Source organism: Symphodus melops (genome assembly GCF_947650265.1).
Source record: "Symphodus melops genome assembly, chromosome: 11".
In the NCBI taxonomy this organism is placed as follows: Eukaryota; Metazoa; Chordata; class Actinopteri; order Labriformes; family Labridae; genus Symphodus; species Symphodus melops.
Genome location: NC_136701.1, coordinates 9,890,807 through 9,911,595, shown reverse-complemented (window position 1 = coordinate 9,911,595; position 20,789 = coordinate 9,890,807). Strand labels below are relative to the sequence as shown.

General features: G+C 39.6%; 2 protein-coding genes across 4 annotated transcripts; one reads left to right on the top strand and one right to left on the bottom strand.

Annotated features, from left to right (window-relative positions):
* The first annotated feature begins 285 nt into the window (after positions 1-285).
* Positions 286-6,101, top strand: LOC306831571 (transgelin-like). Of its 2 annotated transcripts, none has more exons than XM_079355734.1 (5): positions 286-455; positions 3,707-3,893; positions 3,982-4,153; positions 4,762-4,864; positions 4,981-6,101. In XM_079355734.1, the coding sequence occupies exons 2-5, from the start codon at positions 3,714-3,716 to the stop codon at positions 5,129-5,131; spliced, it is 606 nt and encodes a 201-aa protein (XP_079211860.1). In that variant the 5' UTR covers positions 286-455; positions 3,707-3,713; the 3' UTR covers positions 5,132-6,101. The 2 variants fall into 2 exon arrangements, with proteins under 2 accessions (XP_079211860.1, XP_079211861.1); XM_079355735.1 differs by having other exon boundaries at positions 3,704-3,893.
* A 7,612-nt stretch (positions 6,102-13,713) lies between these two features.
* Positions 13,714-19,095, bottom strand: pafah1b2 (platelet-activating factor acetylhydrolase 1b, catalytic subunit 2). Of its 2 annotated transcripts, none has more exons than XM_079356366.1 (6): positions 18,804-19,095; positions 18,311-18,392; positions 17,538-17,627; positions 17,219-17,335; positions 16,850-17,008; positions 13,714-16,072 (listed from the first exon to the last, which is right to left on the bottom strand). In XM_079356366.1, exons 2-6 carry the CDS (start codon positions 18,389-18,391, stop codon positions 15,794-15,796), a joined length of 726 nt encoding a protein of 241 aa, XP_079212492.1. In that variant the 5' UTR covers position 18,392; positions 18,804-19,095; the 3' UTR covers positions 13,714-15,793. The 2 variants fall into 2 exon arrangements, with proteins under 2 accessions (XP_079212492.1, XP_079212493.1); XM_079356367.1 differs by having other exon boundaries at positions 16,850-16,972; positions 18,804-18,989.
* Positions 19,096-20,789: the final 1,694 nt, after the last annotated feature.

The window sequence follows — 20,789 nt, the reverse complement described above, 5'->3', positions numbered from 1 at the left end:
TACAGCAACTCTCTTCGTGTGCTGCCTCAGACTTCACTGTTCTCCAGGATTTTACCACCCCTCCTTCTTCAGCGATGGGGGCGGAAATTTGGAGAATTCCTTTCAGTAACCACACCAAACTCTCCAGTCACATGGCCTTATTTTCCTTCCTGTTCTTCTCCTAAGTAAGGAATTACTATTTAAGTGGGGAAATGGAGAAAGAGCAAAAGGGGGCGGGTCACAGAGTGAAACAAGAGGACATGAGGGCGTATCTCTCTCTCTCTCTCTCTCTCTCGCTCTCTATTTCTGTTGAATGTGGTGAAGTCATTTATTTCAGACAAGGGTGTTTGCTCTGTTACTGCTGGCAGTGGTCTAAAGAGCAATTTGCACTGCGTCGTGAGACAAAAAGAAGAACGAGGACACAACATCCTGAGTGCAGACATTCACCTGAATTCACCTGAAATCTACACAACAAAGTAAGTACAAACTTTTTCTTCTTGCTTTTCTTTGGTCTTAAATCTCAGTGTTTTAAATCTTTCACTGGCAGGATTTTTGTAGCCTTTTGTTTGCGGCTATAGCTCTGTACAGGAAACATGAAAAAAGAAGTGTTAAGTATGATTGTGTGTACCCCACCCTCCCTCTTTCTTCTTCCTTCCACGTGCTCAGGTTTGATCTTTGAAGGATTTAACACTGAGTTAATGTTTAGCTCGTTCTGCCTGGATGAGATGTCTCCTCAATGACCTTCCTGTCTGAACATTCTGCTCTTGTGAAATGCTTTTTTTTTTTTTTTTTATCTTTATCATGTACTCTGTAATATGTGAGGCCTCGTAAATTCACAGGTTCAGCCTCTGACAAATCTCTCAGCAGGGACCCAATGCTGTCAAATAAACATTTTTTCTAGTTTAAAATATTCTTTGGCTGTTCAACTTAGCATGTGTTTGTGGACCATGGTAAACTTTTATGTACAAAAGGGATTACTTAAAAGAGTTCAGCTGGTGTTGAGACTGTTGTCAGTGAGTAAGTGGAATAACAAAGTGCTGATTTAGCAGCAGGTGACTTTGGAGGAAACAGACTTTGCAGATGTTCACAATCACAGGAATTATACATTTAGCCACATTATAATGAATGGAAAAGTAACTACTGCTGATGCCGTGTCATGCTCAGTTGATGCTATGCCAAAAACCTTGTGAAACATCTCATACCGGATAATTGCAAGTAACTGACACCAAAGTCGAAGAATTTGGGCGGGATTAAGAGTGACTAATAAAACACTATCAACTGGAGCCACATTTGACTAATTCACTACAGCATTGGGGACTTTGTAAAAGTAAGGGGAGCAAAGGCTCAATGGAGGCTAAGCTCAGAGCCCTCAGCTACTGAAGTTCAGACAGTAAAACAACTCAGTGAAACAGTAGCAAAGAATGCATGTTCAATTGAGTGTTGAACTTGTGTTTAAATGAAGGAAGTATATAATAATAGACTCAAGTGAGATTTGTCTGCTTTACCTTTAGACTTGAAAAAATTGCTACCTAAACAATTATATCATTTAAACTAGAAGACGTGTGCAAAATATAGTTGTTGTAAAATAATGATGCACAGTGAACGATCAGATAACAAAAGTCACACACAGTTACAGAAGCAGTGTATGTTACATGTTGAACACAGAGCAAAGTTCAAGCATCAACACATTTAAACCAATCAGTCACGTTAGCGACGTGCTTTACAAAAAGGGGACTTTTAAAAAAAGGACAGATTCAATTCAGTATCTGTCTTCTAAAGATAGATGATTGATTTATTGCTTTGACAAGCGTGTTTGAACAAACTATTGACTGATTATTAATCTCTATAAAAAATAACCATAGCCACATCATGTTTCCTTGTGGAAGCTTGCAGCTGAGACGTTATGATCACAAGGAGTTCTCTTAACTTCTTAGCCCAGCCAGTTGATTTGTGTGCAAGTTTATGTACCAAAAACATATCCAAACACCTCTACACACTGATTTGAGCCGTGTGTGACAATAAACTAGTGCTCATTCTACTTATAGTGGCGTTCAGTTGTTAAACTCATATTGGCACGATGGCAATGAACCGAGCTGAGTGGCAGTGATCTAATCTTGTTAAATCCAATCAGTGTATTCCATGTGCAGATCAGAACTCAAAGTGCATGTTAGATACAATCTGTGTAAGTCTGTGACTTAACCTTCCCTCTTTGTTCACTTCATGACCAGATGAGTCCAGATGTTTACAGCTGCATGATACTCTCCGGGCATGTCAGGACACCACAGAAGAATGATCTTGTGATTGAGAAAGAGTTTGAATGTTAGGATCTTTACTACACCCTTGTTATTGGTTTTGGAGTTACAAAGCAAACAGGAAGTTACTTCTCCTCCACATTCTCCGTTCCCACACTACCACTAAAACCCAACACAATAAACAGTTTGATCGATAGCAAACATGATCTGTCAAATTATAGGCACTTATTACGTAAGACTGACAAGCGTCGTTTTTTGCAAATGGTGTAAAAGGTGTGCCTTTCTGCCCTGGGGTATGAAGATGTATTTGTCTTGTATAGAGCTTGTTTAAATGGGTAAATAGACAGTGCATGCACCCATCACAAAGGCTTCTACAGACTTTTTTAAATGTAAGAAAAGTTTTTCCAATGTTGGCATCATATATGCATTCCACACATTTCTGCACATGGCAAGAAAAAGTAAGAGCAGGAGGATTTTCCTATCAGCTTTAAACATCTCCATATGTTATCTTCCTTCCTAGAAATAAGATTGTGTTATGTAACTTGGGTCCTCCAATCTGTTAAAGCAATAAAAGTAGCGTGGCAGTTAGCATGCAGCGTCTCATACTTTCATGATTTAACAGGCTGTTTGCGTGCTGTCTTGCACAAAGGCCGTCCCTATAGCAAGCAGCAGTGTGTTGTTTTGTTAAAAGTCCTGCATACACATAACTACCTTTGTCAGGGAGGGAGGAAGGAAGGAAGTGACAGCTCAATGTGCAAACAGGATGAAGGGAGTAAGACAGTGCTGCTAAAGCCAACAGGAAGCTTAAACTGCATTAATAAATGAGAGAGGCCAAAATAATTACTCATACCGAACACATGGCTGGCTATTCATGAAGACAGAACATTTTTAACTCCAAATGACACCCACATGGAGTGGAAAGTGGTGACACAATTGCTACAATTTGCGCTTGTTCAAGACAATGCAAATGATTTATAAAGAAGATAAAGGATTATATAGTGATATAAAATGTGCTCTGTTAGATAATATGAAAGTAGATACATGATAGATATCTGACTCTTCTCTGATTCCTTTCCTTTTCACATGTCACAGCCTTAAAGGGATAGTTGACTATTTTTAGACAACTGCTTACTGACAGTCTTGTCAGTAGTTAGAGGAAAAAAACAACCCTACGATTAGCCTGTTATCTTTTTCTTCTAGAAATAAGCACAGGCAATATTGTAATATAACAGCTGGCCTGCTTCTGTCTGAAGGTATCAGAGTTTGTTTACAAGCGCTTCAATAATTCATGAACACATTATGTGTTTGATCAGTGTGTGTATAATGAAGGGACTGTGTGTAAGAGCAAGGAGGATGTGTATGTACTGTAATTGCTATTCTAATTATTCTAACTTTTTTAAACATCCATAATGAAGTCACAGAACAAAGTTTGTTCCCCTGCCCACCTGTCTAACTCTAACTCCCCGTCTAAGCAGGATCACCATGGCATTCAAAGGTCCTTCTTATGGCCTCAGCCTCGAGGTGCAGAGCAAGATTGATAAGAAGTATGACCCGGAGCTTGAGGAAAAGCTAGTGGAGTGGATCATCGTCCAATGTGACCCTAAAGTCGGCAGACCTGAGCCCGGCAAGACTGGCTTCCAGAAATGGCTCAAGGATGGATGTGTGAGTGTTTGATTAGCAAAATCATTGTAACCCGCATGATGTAAGTCACATATTTACAATGACATGCCTTTTCTTTGTGTGTGAACAGGTGCTGTCTGAGCTCATCAACAGCCTATATACACAAAACAAGCCATTCAAGGCCATCAAGAGCTCTGGCATGGCATTCAAGCAGATGGAACAAATATCCCTGTTCCTGAAAGCTGCAGAAAACTACGGAGTCACCAAAACAGACATGTTTCAGACTGTAGACCTGTTTGAAGGTAAGCAAACACAGGAGAACTTATTTATGATACCAGAAGAAAAGCAAATTAAGTCTTTACATTTAATCTTTCAAAACAAGAACCAGACGAGTTAACATAAGTAACAATTATTGTAAAAGAGACAGAGGTGGGGAGATTGTGCTTGAGTTTATGTAAATGTTGAGATGCATGAGATACTGATTTCAGAATTAAAAACAATTATTTATTTGATTTTTAGTCTCATAGAGACAAGGATAAAGCTGGTAAAACTTTATGACACACTACAGTATTTCTAAACAAAGCTAATTTGAAATACACGTCCTTAGACGGTCCCAGCAGTAACAGTAATTTCATTATTGAAAATTCTGAAGAAACCAAGAACGCTGAACCAAGAAAAAGAAATATATCATCATCAGCCCAAACAAGGTGCACAGTATTTTGAGGATTTTAAATGTCTTACCTGTTGATCTGGAGGTTTTTGTTTTGTGTTTTTATGGCCCTATAGACTAATACTTGGACCTTTGATTTGTTCTTACATTCATGGGTTAAAATTTCATATTGCAGATAACTGTCTTTTCGGTGTATTTTTGTGTTGTTCTTCATGTTGTTCTGCTGTTCTATTTTCCTAGCTAAAGACATGGCTTCTGTCCAGATAACCCTGATGGCTCTGGGTAACTTGGCTGTCACTAAGAGTGATGGGACTTACAAAGGAGATCCAGAATGGTTCCATAAGTGAGTATGATTATTTTACTCACGTCTGAGTACTACTTTCTCTGTGCAAAGTTACCAAATATGTTGGAGGGAAGGGGGTTACTTTGACTCATGAGCTATGTAATGGGTTCGTGCAGGAAAGCCCAGGAAAACAAAAGAGAGTTCTCAGAGCAGAAGCTGAACGAAGGCAAAGCTGTCATTGGTCTGCAGATGGGCTCAAACAAAGGAGCATCTCAAAGTGGAATGACAGGATACGGACTACCAAGGCAGATCATCAACAACCCCTGAATCTGAACAGAGCTTAAACCCTCCTCCTCTTCCTCTGATGAGACACTCCACCTGCTTCCCCTCTGACAGGACAGAGAAACTCTGAACACAAGGAAGAACCCCACCTGAGTCTTTCTGAGACTGAACTGGACCAAAACAGGGACCGATAAATGTGCACACATAGAACACACACTTACCTAAACAAGTATCTGCGACAATTACACAATAAGAATAGTTTTATTACAGAGCAAAAAAAGGTTTTCTTAAAGAATCATTCCAATTGTTTTCATTTGCTCTAATATGTTTTTCATTTTGAATCCATTTTGTTACCTTGCACACTCTCAGAGTTTCAGTTTTTTAACTTTCAGAGACTTGAAATCCATTAAAGGTTTCATTAAGTTTGCTTAATAAGCAACATGTCAGTCATTCATGAACTTCAAAACTATGCATATTGTTGCATTAAAGAATAGAACTATATGGGATTTGAGAATTTATTTTTAAGTGTTCTTGTTTTTTTTTACTGTTAATCTGTACACAGTTTTCTTACAGCGTAGACATCATCTTATAACTGTTATATCAGGGTGTCCTTGAATGCAACGCCAAGAAGAGATCTGTAAACATTCTCTGCTCAGAGCTGCAACAAGAAAATAAATTAAAGACAACATCTCTTTTGTTTCATACAGTTATTATCTAACTCAAGCGGTGGTTGTGTACTGTATTAGTTCTGTACTTGTGTACTTGCTGTGTGATTTCAAATGTGTTTGAAAATGTGATGAGTTGTGATTAATGATTGAAATGTTTCAAGTAACCACGACGATTGGACGTTTCAAAGTTTGACAGCCATAACAAAAACATAACATGCAGTCATGTGTGTTTTAATTTCCCCTGAAAGCTCCTAGTTTCAAACACCTGTTGGACCTTTTTTTAGAGTGTTTAACACATCATTTATGTTGAAGATGACTTTAAAATAAAATTGGATTTTAACTGTAAAGAGAGGCCTTTTGTGTGCAGTATGGATCTTCTGATGGAGAAAAGTCTTCTACTGATAATATCATTGTTCAAACTCAGTGGTTTTTCACTGTGCCAGGTACATGGTAAACGAGATTAGCTTATGTACACAGCAACCCATAATCAGTGTTCAATCAGTGTTTGCTCAAATCCTACACAGATAAGATGATGCATTATAGGGTGTAAAAAAAAAAGTAAAGGCGAGAGAAGAAAGAAGGATGGGAGGGAGTGATGATGGGTGGGGATAAAGCCGGGATTTTTCCTGGCTGGGTTTGCCCATTTGGATGGAAAGAGAGAGAGAGAGAGAGAGAGAGAGAGAGAGAGAGAGAGAGAGAGAGAGAGAGAGAGAGAGAGAGAGAGAGAGAGAGAGGAAACAGAAAGGGGGCTCAGAGGAGGACTATCACTGTCTCCTGCCAAGGTTTTGTTTGTTCTCTGTTTTTGCTCAAGTACTGACTAATCCGTTCAGCATGAACTGAATCAGAAAAAGGCTGCAGATAGAAGAAAGAAGCAGGAAGGGGAAGAAAGAAAACATAAAAACTTTAGTCTGATCAGAGAAAGAAGTTAAAATGTAACAAGAGGAATGGGTACTGAAACAAATGTCCAGATGGAGTCAAACACAGGAGATTAAGATGGATGGGGTCAGAAGGAGCAGAGGTCAAAACAGAACCAAGGATGAAAGACATCCCGAAAAGGAAAGATCGTTACAGAGGGAGTGCAGACAAAAGACTTCACTCTATTAACTATTAACAGGAAACTGTGAGGAATCTCTCATACAGGGGGGCATATTGATGCGTACACAAATAAGTGACAGACAAGTTTAGGACAAGTTAATATTAGATGGTATATATTTGATACAGACAAATACACTATAGGCCAAAGGGGTCAACAGACCTGTAAATATGGCACTGTGGCACAGAAAGCCTTTTTCTGATATGGGATCATGAGAGTTCAGTTTTACTCTACAAAAAAAGTAATGAATTGAGTCTTTATGATCGGACAAAAAGATATGATACATATCCATACATATTTTATATTTATTCTATTACATGCACATTTACAGCATATAGAAAGGGTTCATCTTATTTGCTTATTAGTTACAGTCACACTTCAATTAAATATTTCGCAACGGTCAAGGAAATAAAACCTGGCCCTGTGTCAGAAATATGTGACTCTCATGTCAGAGGACATAAAAGATGATGTGATGTATCATGATGTATCAGGAGCTTTTCTGCATTGATGACTTAACTTCATCAATTATTGGCTGACTGAGCAAACAACCGTTAACATTTATGATACACTCCAAAACTTGTTACCAACTATTGTTTTTTTTTTTTCTTATACTTTTCGTGGATGAATCTGTTCTGAGTTTTTATCTATTAGGACGTAGGGACACATTTGTGCTGTGAAGGTTTATTGAGCCATGAAGCCAGAAACATTCTGGTGGAGGCAACAGAAAATGGAAATTAAAGCTTGATTAAAAGAGAGAAAGAAACTATTAATAAACAGGTAGACTTGAGCAAGGTGCCAACCCAAATGACAGCTGAAACAGAACGACATATAGTGTTGTTATTACTTTGGGTGTATAAAATATATGTAATGAAAAACCTGAAGTACTGAAGATTAGTGAAATTAATGAAGGCAAAAAAAAAGTTGTATCCCTATCTCACACCTTCAATCTCTTGACCACTTTTAAAGCTGATTGTGAAGCCTTTTTGACTCAGAAGCTATTTCTTCTTGTTTCATCAGGGTTTTCATTGAAAGTGTGGAAACTCCATCACATCACTGGCTTCACAGCAGAGGAAGGCACTTTGATGCCATACAGGGGCAAAACAGGGAGGACGATTAGCCTCGAAGTTAGTAAAGTGACCTTATGACTGCAGACTCGCTGTAAAACAAGTGAATGAGGAGGCAGATGTTAAATCTCCTTCTTCAGCGGGGGTGAAAGCCTCACTGCTCAAGTGGATACAGTAAAGCTCGATCAAAGGTCATTTTAAAGTCATCTTACTAAAGAATGTCCCATAAGAGGCTACTAATTGACCGCAATGTATAAAACTATTCAGTCCAAGAAATGTCATGAAAAAGTTCAGTTCTAACTTTCAACCAGTTCAGATGAACTAAAGGAACCTTGTCCAGACATCACACATCCAGTAACTGAAATGTCCTTTCAGAGTGATTAGTAGGCTAGAACTAATACAGTCGCTGCAGTCCATCAGATACAACACTGGTTAGTCTGTCTGGGTGAAGTAGTGGAAAAAGTTGCAGAGATCTGTTGGAAATCTGAACATTCAGGATGTTTCCAGAGAGTGCCCCAAAATGACAGCTGAGTGGACAGGTGGAGGTCAGGGGAGAACTGGCCAACAAACGTCACCCTGTGGTTCTTGTTTCCAAACAGTCTAGGATTGCAGTGAACACAGATCACACTAAGCTTAAAAAGATTATTACATGAAGTCAAATCATGATCTTTATAATAACCTACCAAGATATGTTATGCTTGTAAATAACAGTACATATGGAGTGTCATAAATGAGATTTGTTTCGATTTAGCGATAAGTAGCATCTTTGACAGGAAAGAAAATAACAACATAGGGCTGGTTATGAAGTCAAATGATGAAATGACTTGTGTGTTATTTTAAAGGGCATAGACCAACTTTGTGGTTGAATCTGGAGGACTTGTTATGACTTAGAATGTCACTCAGTAGAAAGCCAGTGAGGGATTATGCTACAGCCTCAGTCACACATACTGTATACTGGCTGCATTGTCTACACATCACTGTCTACATAAACAGATGTCCAGTAGGATGCTCACTGTTTCAGTTAGCTATGACACAAGAATCTCACTTTTGGTTTTGTTATCTCTGAAACCGAGAACGACGTTAACATATAAAAGACAGCATTTAAGAGGTGCACCGAAAAGTGATCTTTGAGTCCATGACATCTGGCTATACATGGCTTGGCAGAATTGTCAAGATACCAAGGTTGCTGAATAGATAATAAATTATATTTGTTGGGGAACTGTAGGGTTAAAATTCAGGCTTTCATACTACTAAGAGTACAATTCAGCTGCAGTTTTCTTTAAAAGCAAAAACAAGGTTATACAATGACCCAAACAGTGGTCCAGGATTTAACTGCTGTCCTTGGAATTCACATCATGTATATTCTATTAATCCTCTCTCATAATAAATCTTTCCATAGAGGAGAAGTGAAATCCATTTCAAATACACTGTGTAGGCGTCATAAAGAGAAGTCAGGCCTGAGGTTGGGAGTGACAACCCCTTTTTCTAAAGACACAATGCTTGTTAATACATCTTGAAATGAATGAGTGAATGAATGTTGAAATAAAGGAGGACATGTGAGAGGAGTTGTCAGAAAGAAAAGAAAAATGGACTGATTAAGAGACAGTGATTGATCGTAGACCTACAATTGATACTATTTAGTTAAAAATGTCCCATGTCTTAGTATTTCTGTCAGAAGTACATTGAAACATCAAAGATCAGCTTCTTAGTACAATAGTTTAAGCATAGTTTAAGCATAGTTTAAAGCACTATTGTATACAACCAGATGATGTTGGTTCAAGGTCATTAAAAGAAGCCACGAAAGGATGCAGTCACAAAAATGGTTGTCGTCGAGGAAAGAAAGGCTGGGGAGGTAAACAGCAGTCTGACCTGAGAACTGCTGAATTAGCTTTAGGACAAAGACAATTATCAAGTGGTGCAGAGCAGAAATCAATGAGTATTAATGAATCTCGATGACCGGGTCGAGGAGGAGGCAAAAGCCTCGGGAATTCTTCTGCACTGCTTGAGTGAGGCAGAGAGTGTTTACCGTGCAAGCCTCCTTTCATGAAAACACGCCTTTGCAGCTTTGACGGCAAATAATGCATCGAGTTGGTTGTAATTTGCACGATGAGATGAGCTCAGCTGGTGTCATGGTTAACTTTGTGTTGAAGGTGTTTATAAAAAATGGTACAAGAGCCAATGCACTCTGCACTTCTGAATGATTAAGCATGAATGTCACATCAGATACTAGAGACTTTTTCCCTCGCAGGCTGCAGTGAGGTTTACACTGAGACTGCATATTCAGTGTTTGTGTGGAGAATATGCATATGACTCATAGGCATAACTATGGCCAATCCTGAACCACAGAGAAGGCTGCAGCAGTAAGACAGCATGTGTCGTTAGCTCTGAATGTTGCAGCATTGTGACCTGTCAGGTCACAGGTGTATCATGTGTAAATGAAGGGGTAAACTGAGGCAGGAAGTAGGTGTTTTCCCCTCCAAACTGGTGGTTAGAGGCCAAATAGTAAGACCTGAAAGCTGAACCCTCCATTCTAACACCATGAAAGGAGGACAGAGCTATGAAACACGTTAAAAGCTCACTTCACTACTCAGAGCTCACCCTAGGGTGATGCTGCCTCAATGTAAACCTTGTTCAGGATTGTCATGTGCAAAAACATACATTTACTTTTAACACATTGAGCTTTATTTTGTCACCTAACGAACCAACTGTGACTGTCCTGCACCTTATTGGACTGAGGAAAGATGCTGCTGTGAAGCTGTGAAGAGCTCTTAGCATGGTTTTGTAATGTGTCGTAGGTGTATTTGGAATGCTGACTCTCATCATTACGTCCTGACTTTACCTGTGTTAAAGACAAACCAGACGACCAAGAAGAGGGCTGGGTGTGTGCTCGTGTTCAGTTTGAACACTTGCAGATACTCACGCCTGTGAACAGGTTGGCCCACTCTTTGTGTTTTCTTAAACAAGTCAAGGTGCCTTGACTTAAGGAGGAGAAAGTGATCAAGTCACTCTTTTATTTTTAAAGAGCCTCGTGGTTTTTAAACTTTATGAATGTTCATGTAACGTGATATAAACTTTATAAAAATGAGTGAAAAATAAAAAGTGAGTTTGTGAACCGATTAACGTAAGTTAAACATCCTTTGTAAGGGCTGTCTATATAATACTTCCATAATGCATCCATGATGTTTTACTTAATAAAGTTCTGTTACAAAAGAACTGCTTGGAACATGAGTTTCTAAAATTGTTGGCCTGCGACCCCCCAAAGTACTGGTGCTACAGACTGAGGACCCTGCTGTCCCTGCGGGGGTTAATGCCTTTACATCAGTATCATTACAGCATAAATATCACTGAACAAATGTAGTTTTATTCTAAATGGAAGCGCCTTTTTTGTATATTTCACAGTAATGGGTAAAATATGTAATAGAACATATATCTTGTATTTGTTTTCTGAAGGCATCTTGCGACCTTCTCTTTGGGACCCACTGACACAGAGGACAGAGTTGAGTGAGAAGTAGTGGATCACCTCGACCAAAATCTTTTTCTTTATTCCTCCTCATTCATAAATCATAAATCAGCACAAAGGTCAGGGGTCAGCTGTGCGGTATCTTTGGAACGCTAAATCTCCTGTTGGTGCAACAAAATTCACCTTTTTAAGTCTTAATAAAGGATCCTTGAACCTTGAACCTAGCAGGGGGAAGAGAAAGAGTTGGAGAAAGATGAGATCTTGAAGCTGCAATCCCGGAGTCATGTAAGATCACATGCTTTATATCATTTATCAATTTAAAGAAATTCAACCAGAAACTTGCAAAATGATTGATTCCTGAGACTTTTGGACATGTGTTAGTTATGAACACGAGGGTGTAAAGATATAGAAAGCTAATTTTCTCAATTGAATACGTTACCAGGAACGCTTCAGGATTTACTTTGTTTTTTGTCAGCTCATAATACAATTAAGGAACAGTTCAGAATTACTTGAGGTCTAATTTCCATCATGAACTTTGTGTCCTACACCTCAATCACTTCAACTAAAAACACAAAAAAACCGTAATGTTTTATTCACACTAGAAAAGTATGAATAAATAAACTATCCTCACAATACAAGGTCTGGCTGCTACCTCTCAACTACCTTAGGAAGAGAAATAACTCCACCCCAGAATAAAAACCCCAAATACCCTGATGTTAGGTTTGTGATGATAACTACTCTGAAGCTAAACACACACACACGCACATCCCACTAAACAAACATTCATGAGGGGTTCTTAAAGTTTCATGAACTTCTGCTTCTACCATGTCAACTTCTGTATTTCGTTTCCTCTGATATTGTTCAACTTCAAGTTGAAACATCATGTGACGGATTTGATAACAGGATCAGAAGCACATGGCTCATGCTAGATATGCACTTACACAGCTCATGATTTATGGTGCCAGTGAAATAATGTCAAAGATATTATAACAGCAGACGAGTCACATTTTATCCTGATTCAATCAACTGAACCACATGAGTGGATTTGGGCCTTTTTTAGAGTGAAAACAAAGACATATTCAAAAGGTAAATTCAATTGAGGAACACATAATCAACGAGGACATCAAGTTATGGAAGACAATAAACAAGATTATGCAGTGTTTTAGAAACTCTCTTTTTCTGTTCCCAGTTGGGACAAAAATAAACGTGTCATTGCGTCAGTGGTAAATGAGCAGGCATTTTTATATGATCAGTGTCAGTGCTGAGCCTGTTCTCTGTTATTAGATGCACTATTAATCCTTTACTGTGCAGCACATGACTTATAGGTCTAGTGCTCAGATGCATGTTGTAACCACGGCAACATTTGTCACATATGTCAGCATCTAACAAACCCTGACCTCACAGGTTCACTCATAAAATAACCTTCTAATAGGCGCAAACATACACCTAATCGTGATTTAATGTTTCCTCTCGGCTCACACAGACCACCCACGTGCCAACTGCTGCAGCTGTCCAGCTTATTAAGATACTCAAAAAAATAAAATAATGAAAGCTCACAAGCCCAGGTGTAGTGTCCACTGGGTGTAGCTGACTTGCCAGGGATTCCTCCGACTCTACTCAGACCAGCTGGGATTAGAAGGTTATCAATTCCTTTATTTTATTTTTAAACTTTGCATGAACAGATGAAGCCGATAAATATGTATCCAAAGTCCACGGGCAGCTTTAAGAGTTAAAAACATTACAGGGATATTTAGATCTGAATCTAAAAACAAGAGTGTAGGTGGACAGTGTCAACACGTGTTTATTTTTATTTCCCAGAGTTTTATTTCCTTTTAGCACTTCAGGGGATGCTGGTTTAGGATACACAGCGTTTTCTCTCCATTATTTTAGATTGTAAAAACTGCATTCTTCTTCCTAATTATTTTTGTGTCAGAAACAAACTTCAAATGTGAATCCAAGTGTAATGGACTTCAGAGTGAGTTGTTTGGTTTTGAGCTCATTGAGTTGCCACTGCTTTACACTAAAGTCTCCAGATAGACATCATAGTATAAACATTACTGAGAGAAATAGTTTTTTTTTACTTGACTTCCATTACATAGTTTCCTGACTAAATGTTTACTGAAAGGTTTAACATGTGTAAGTTGCCTCCGAGAGCTGTTAATAACTAACTATTACTTTAAGAAGCTAATAATACTTTTGAATAAATGTTAAGAGCAACCCTTCTGAAGTCTTTCATCTGATACAATGGCTCCCTCTGCTGGTGAGTGGGAGCACATCTTTTTTTTTAATTATTATTACCGCACACAAAACAACACGTAGGGACACAAACTCTACAAAAGGTATTTCCTTGTTGTTGTTTTTTATTATTATTATTATTGGAATGCTTTACCTCAATAATGTGGTGACAAGTTGAAACAGTGCAAAAGCATGATCGCACCGAAAGCAGACTTCACTCGTCTCATATTTACAAGAGGGGTCCCTCTACACACTCACACGTCTAACTTACTTGCACAATCCAGCACCACACATACCGTACACCTCTGTCCCCATGAACACATAAGGCACGCACACATACACTATTTATATTTAAACATAGCACGCCACATGTGCGGAGCTTAAGACAGCAGTAACGTAGTATAATTCAACGCTCGACAAGAGATTCAACAAAGCCAAGTCAGGAGGAAACAGCTACAGTATACGCTCACAGACGAATGGTTCTCTATACATGACCTGCGATTGTGCTGTGTAGCATTTAGCGTGACGATATTCAGGACAGCTTTTTTTTTCTGTGGCTTAAACATGTGGCTACTTTTTAAGTCCTAAAAATATCCTGTAACATTAGCATGTAGAGATGTCAGGTCCCAATGTGAGTCAACTATACAACAGGGAGAAAATAAAGAGGCGGTGATGAAACTGTATAAAGAGGTGCTTCTTAGAGAAAATACTGACGACCGTTTAGGAGTGAGAGGGAGAGAGAGCCTGTGTTGGTCAGTTTAGTGTCTAACTGTGAAGATTTTAGTGTGAGAAACAGATATGATCAGCAGTAGTGTTTCTGAGACAACAACTGCGCTAACATGATTTCTTTAAGATGGTGATATATGTTTTTTTATTCAAATATGTATTTAACATCCTATAAGGGAAGGAATCAAACAGCACCTACGGCACATTTAAGAAGCTGTTTCATACATTAAAAAGGTGAACTTATTGTTAATTAAGTCGAAGCAGATTTGTCTGGACTCTGTGAGGAACACAATACACCCGCGTAAGATGCTGTGCACAAAAAGAGCAGAGCCAGATGTGTAGGAAGAAACATGGAGATAATCTGATTTAAGGTTCGCTAAAACGTTGGTTACACGTTTTTGACTGATGCTTATAACCTTCATACATTTCTACTCAAAAGCTGACGCTTAACACATGCACGTGGTGATTGTTCCCCAGATACACAAGGATTATTTTTTATTCAAATATATCAAATAGCTGCAAAGTGTCTCAAAGTGAAACTTTAGTCCAATAAGTGCCCTTGGTGTGTCTGAATATACTGAAGATTAAACATGAACTGGACCATTTGTCTAAATTTGACTCCATTTTAGGCAAATTCATCACAGTGTGAGAGATATTTTCAACATCTTATTTTAACGTCTCATTTTAACATGTCACGAGTAAGCCGTCTGCAGCAGTGGCTCCCGAACGTGATGTGAGAACTGTTTCATATTCAGGATCTCAAAAAGTCTCAAGAAGTAGAAGTGTGCAGAGTTCTACAAGAAAAAGAGGAAAATCACAAAAAATTTTAAAAAAAAAAAGATTTGAATTTCATTCACTTTTTTTTTTTTTAACCCTTTCATAAACTTGTGATCTCTGACAACACTCCTATGGCATCTCGTTGAGCGTTAAGTCCCAGTTTGGGAACCACTGTGTTGTAGCTAACGGCTTGGACTGATTACATCATTCAATGTTCAGGTGTGTTCAGCCTGCTGAGCATCGTGTGCGCTGGACTCACGCTAGAAGAGAGGCCACGCCGCTAACTCTCTTCAAGGTAAAAAAGAAAAGGGAGGAAGAAGAATATCGCTTTTGTTTGGAATCCCCCCTGACACTGGTGACAGGGGGAAGAAGACTTTCTGTCTTCAAGACAGGATTCCTGTTTGTTTGTGTGTGTGTGTGATCTCAGTTAATCTGTCTTTAAGTCAGAGTAGTTGGACCTTTAGAAATGCTTTAGCAACAGATGGATTACAGAAGTGAGGTCTCTCTCCCTCTTTAGCACCTCTCCAACCCTCCACTCATGCTTTTAATCCAACGCCCCCTCACAACAGGGCGTCTCTGTCCCCCCTATGAGCGCGCCCTTCCTCCTCCAGTCACCAGAGACATGTCTCCCGACAGCAGGTGAGACATGTCTCTGGGGAAACGTGCCGATCGACCACTCGCCCCTCAAACCAGCGACGCCCGTCTCTCCTCCGGCGTCTCCTCCAGGATCTGAAGCAGCAGGTCGCCGAGGGGCTTCGCTATAGCGCGGTAACCTGTCGGCGTCAGGTGGAGGAAGTCAAACATGTCCTGTGGGACGATAGTACCGTCAGAGTGGACAAAGTCCCCACTCACATCCAGGAACTGAGCCTGGATCAGGTGAGGCAGCTTGGAGCGCAGGTACCCGTTTACTGCTGCGTTCTTCTCCCTCAGTGGGTTTGGACGCTCGCCTCGGGGCAACAAACCCTGAACACAAGAAACATCATTGACATGTTTCCAAAGATCTATTTTGTTGAGAGTTGAACACTGACATTTTGGATACAAAGTTATTTTTTATAAAAAAAATAGTTTGGCTAAAGGAACCTAAATTAAGGGAAGTCAGCGAAAAGGCCAAACACCAACAAATCCCACTGAGACAAAGCCATAAAAAACACACACATACTGTGTCTGTAGCTTTAAACGTTTATCCTTCACAATTCATTTTTCAACATGTTTTAAGTATTGTGCTATACTGCATACAGGGCAATAAAACACCCTTTTAAAAAATCCATTCTCTATTTCACTGAGTCTTCGGCCTTGTCCACACGTCTTTGAAAAGGACTCTCGTGTTAGGTCATTAAAAAAAACTCCTTCAGAGTGAAGATTTTTAGAAACTCAGTTTAAGGTGTTTGTGTGTCGACGAGGGAAAACTGAGTTTTGGGCTCGTCACTTCACAGTGTGCATGCTACGAAGCGCCGCCATTTCACGTTATTGTGCGCCGTCACCTCTGTTTGCACAAGATTAGTGCTGTGGCAGATTGAACCAAACCAGTGCTCCCACTGAATAGAACTTCATTGGACTGTTTTACTTTATAGCACTTTAACACAGCTTTAATGTAAAACATGAAACTGAAAAGAGAGTTCATAGCTTTTTGTTTATTTTAAACTCGTGTCCCTGGTTGGCCTTTGAGTAAACAGAGCTACATAATGTCAACACAGCTGTTTAGAACAAAACAGGTGCACAAAGAGCAGACTCATTACCTACCAGGACTACGATCTTTGCTTTAGGGAGGCGGGAGGTGAGCAGCTGAGCAATGGCAAGAATTCCTCCTGCAACTTGCTCTGCAGTGTGTGTGTAATTGTTGGTTCCCACCCACAGGACCACCACCTGGAGCAGACCACAAACTGACACTGTAACACAGAACTGTACCCAAAAGCACAAGAACATCATGTCCGCCGTGTAAAGAAAGAGGGACAAACAGTGCGCCTGCAAGGTCAAATGTACGAGTGTGAAATAATAAAGGAGAATGTTTTTATTTCGGTACAACACACAGAAAGCCAAACGTTTTTTTCTGAATCCTAAAAAAAAAAGAAAAAAAAAAAAAAAAGAAGTGGCCAGGCTTCTCTGTCTCACCTTGGGACGGATGTTCTCCAGCTCTCCATTCTGCAGCCTCCACAGCACGTTACAGGTGGTGTCCCCTCCAATGCCAAAGTTGAGTGCATGAAGAGGGGAGAACACCTCCCTCCACACCTGTGGACGAGAAGCCAAACACGAGGACCTTAAATTAAGATTCACATCTTTGTCAGTTGATATTAAAAAGTCATGAATAATGAATGCTGATCAACGACTGAGTACATTATAATATCTTGAAAAGACTCGAAGTAATCTCGTACTGAATTGTGAAAAAAACACTTTCTAGATTAAACATCCAGAAGTAAATACGTTGTCTCACGTCATACTGCTGCATTAGTTGAATCATAGAATCTCCCACAAAGAGCACATCTGGTTCAGCATCTTTACACTCCTGCACAAATCGTGTATGCTGTAAGAAAACAAAACAAAAAACAAAGTCACAACAGATCTAGATACAGTAGGAGATTTTACACTTTATTCACAAAAAAAAAAAACTATACAGCTAATCATCTTAATTTTAAATTATTTTAATCTGCATTAACACCTTCGGGTTTGTGGGATTACACCTGTTAGCCCTTCGAGCCAAAACAAAATCTCTCAAGCTCATCAGAGGACACGGCGCGTCTCAGCCCTATTAGCTGGAGGATTAACCTTTCGTAGGACCTACAAGACGGTGCAACCAGACAAGAAGTGTGAGCTCAGCCTCTGGGAATCGTTGGTTGAGATTCATAAGCATGAAATGAATTGAGCCGGATTAAAACGTCTTACTGTTTAACAATCTGTAATACAGATCACAGTAAAAGGGATGATTATTTATCACCATTATAAAAGTAATAATATAGAGGCAGGCACCATCATCAAGGGTGCAAAATAAAGCATATACTTTAGAAACCCATTAAAACTTCCAGCTGAGGTACATTAAATGAGAATTCAATAACATATTATCGCTGATTTGTTTTTAGGAGAAAAGTATTAAAAACGTGATACAGATGGAAAATCATCATCACAGAGCCTAACAACAAGACAATGAATAGAGCTCTTTGTTTTCGATAATGACAATTCTTCTTCCATTAGTGTGTAACTGTGACCAACCTGTGACATCCACCGTCCATCTCCTTCAACATCCTCCACAGGCTGAGGCACTGCAGCTGGGTTCATGTCATCACCACTCATCCTGCAGGAGACATCACCGCTTATTCACAGTCAAACCCAACACCGCACTGACAGCTGTAAACAGACACACTTGGAAAAACAACTACATAAAACATCGAGCTATTTCTACATGACGGAAAGTATCAGCTAGCAGAAACCACTTCTCTGATTCAGCATCTTGACGATGCAGCAGAGGAGAGGATGGCCTAGTAGTACGGTTGTAGGCTACTTTCGCTTTTAAAAAGGGAGCTTACGGATAACCGAGCGGATAGCTTTAATAACTGTTTATCCTACGTTAGCTTGTTGGCTAGCCAGATAGCAAGCTAACATTCAGATGTCTGGAGAGTGTCAGCTACATCTCCTACACTTGATGTGTGACACGCCCGTCGTTCAAATAAACATTACCGCGTTAAAGGTGTTTTAAATTCACTACCTGGCAGGGTGTCGGCCGTCACTTCTCGGGTCACTCGGCTACAGAATAGATGTTTTTGTCCTGACTTCACTTCACTGCTGATGGGTAGTAGAGGCGGATGAACCGTTAGCTGACTCCAGCTAGACAACAAAAGGTGTGTCAAGAGGCAGAGGGCAGAGACTCTATGGAGGGGAGAGCGCCCACAAGTTACCATGAACTGTAACACAGCTTGACAACAAAAGGTGTGTCAAGAAGCAGAGGGCAGAGACTCTATGGAGGGGAGAGCGCCCACAAGTTACCATGAACTGTAACACAGCTAGACAACAAAAGGTGTGTCAAGAAGCAGAGGGCAGAGACTCTATGAGGGGAGAGCGCCCATAAGTTACCATGAGCTGTAACGCAGCCAGGCAACAAAAGGTGCGTCAAGAGGCAGAGAGCAGAGACTCTATGGAGGGGAGAGCGCCCATTTAGTTACCATGAGCGGTAACAACAACTGAGCGACAAGCTACAACGTAACTGATGTTTCCACCCTGAACACTGTCTGTCAGGCGACAACCGCTTACTAATATAACATTTGTATAACATTCCTTGTCCTTTATACTCATTCACATTTATTGCACAAGCATCAATAATGCTAACTTAATTTAGTAAGTAATTTGTGGACTTTGTTGACTTAGACACACGCACAGCTTCTCTCTACTCCTACCTTACAGCCCTTGAAAGGGGATAAACACCCTCGATGTGCTTGTCCCGCAATGAATCATGGGTTGATTGATGGTGTATAAAGTCTTTGGTGGAAAATGTTTGACATCTGGATCAGAATGTATTTTTCTGTTACCTTAAGAACTTTAATTGTGTGTCAGACTAAGCTACTGAGGAAAATACCGAGACCGTATGTGTACAGAACAGAATGCACGGTGAAGTAATCTCTCACTTCAAATTATGGTCCACCTTTATTAATCAATTAATAAATTTATTTATTTATTTATATGTAGCCAGGTTCTCGTCACTGAGTCAGTTAACCCTGAAATGAGGGAAAGTCTGCGTCTTCTGTTTCAGCAGGGGGATCACTCAAACCCGAGAAACACTGATACAGTACTTGCTGCTGTCCCTGCTATAATTTCACTTCCATCATCAATTTAAAAAACATTTATTTTGATTGAATAACTAAAATCATGCATATTGGACTTTTATTCTGGGTTCTGTTAATAACATCATGTAAAGTGTCATGTACCCCTTCCATGTATGCCAAAAAAAAACTAGCAGTACATGAATTCAAAGTAGATACACAAGTGTTCCTCTGATTTAGTTATTCAATCAAAAGACAAGAGGAGTTTGTTCATTCCTGGAAGTGGAATTTTTTTTTTGCTGACTCTCTTTTACTCTGGGATATAAACTAGCATTTCTAGTCCTGAAGAATTGCCCCTCACCCCATCCCATACTAAAGCATCTTGTGTTTGATGCACATGGTGAAGAATAACAATCTCAAATATAAAACAAAGAAAAGCAATAGAGCAGTGTGGTCATACAGCAGCTGTTGTCAACAGACTGTTGTCATAGAAACAGGACATGTGCAGGTAACACAGGTCGGACAGTTCTGCTACCCCAAGCACTTTTTACACTGCATTTCACATTCAACCATTCACAGTGCTGTGTATGTGTCTATTAGTTCAGTAACTAATCACATTCACACTTTGAAGTGTTTACAATTTGGGGTTCAGCGTCTTTCCCGGGAAAACTTCAGCTGTAGAAGCTGGGGATTGACCCTCGACCGTTTGGTTAAAAGACAACCGTCCCATTACTGAGCCACAGCTGCACCACAGTAGCTTATGTTCATAAAATTTAAACTGAGATACTTTTCATAGGAATTTAAAATTAGATTGCCCTAATTTGACCACAGTTTTACATTTAATTCATATAGAATCTCAGTAATACTGCATTTTACATCCTGCTAATGTGTAGCAGTACTGTCAGACCGATAATTCCCGAGGTAAGTGTTATACTTAA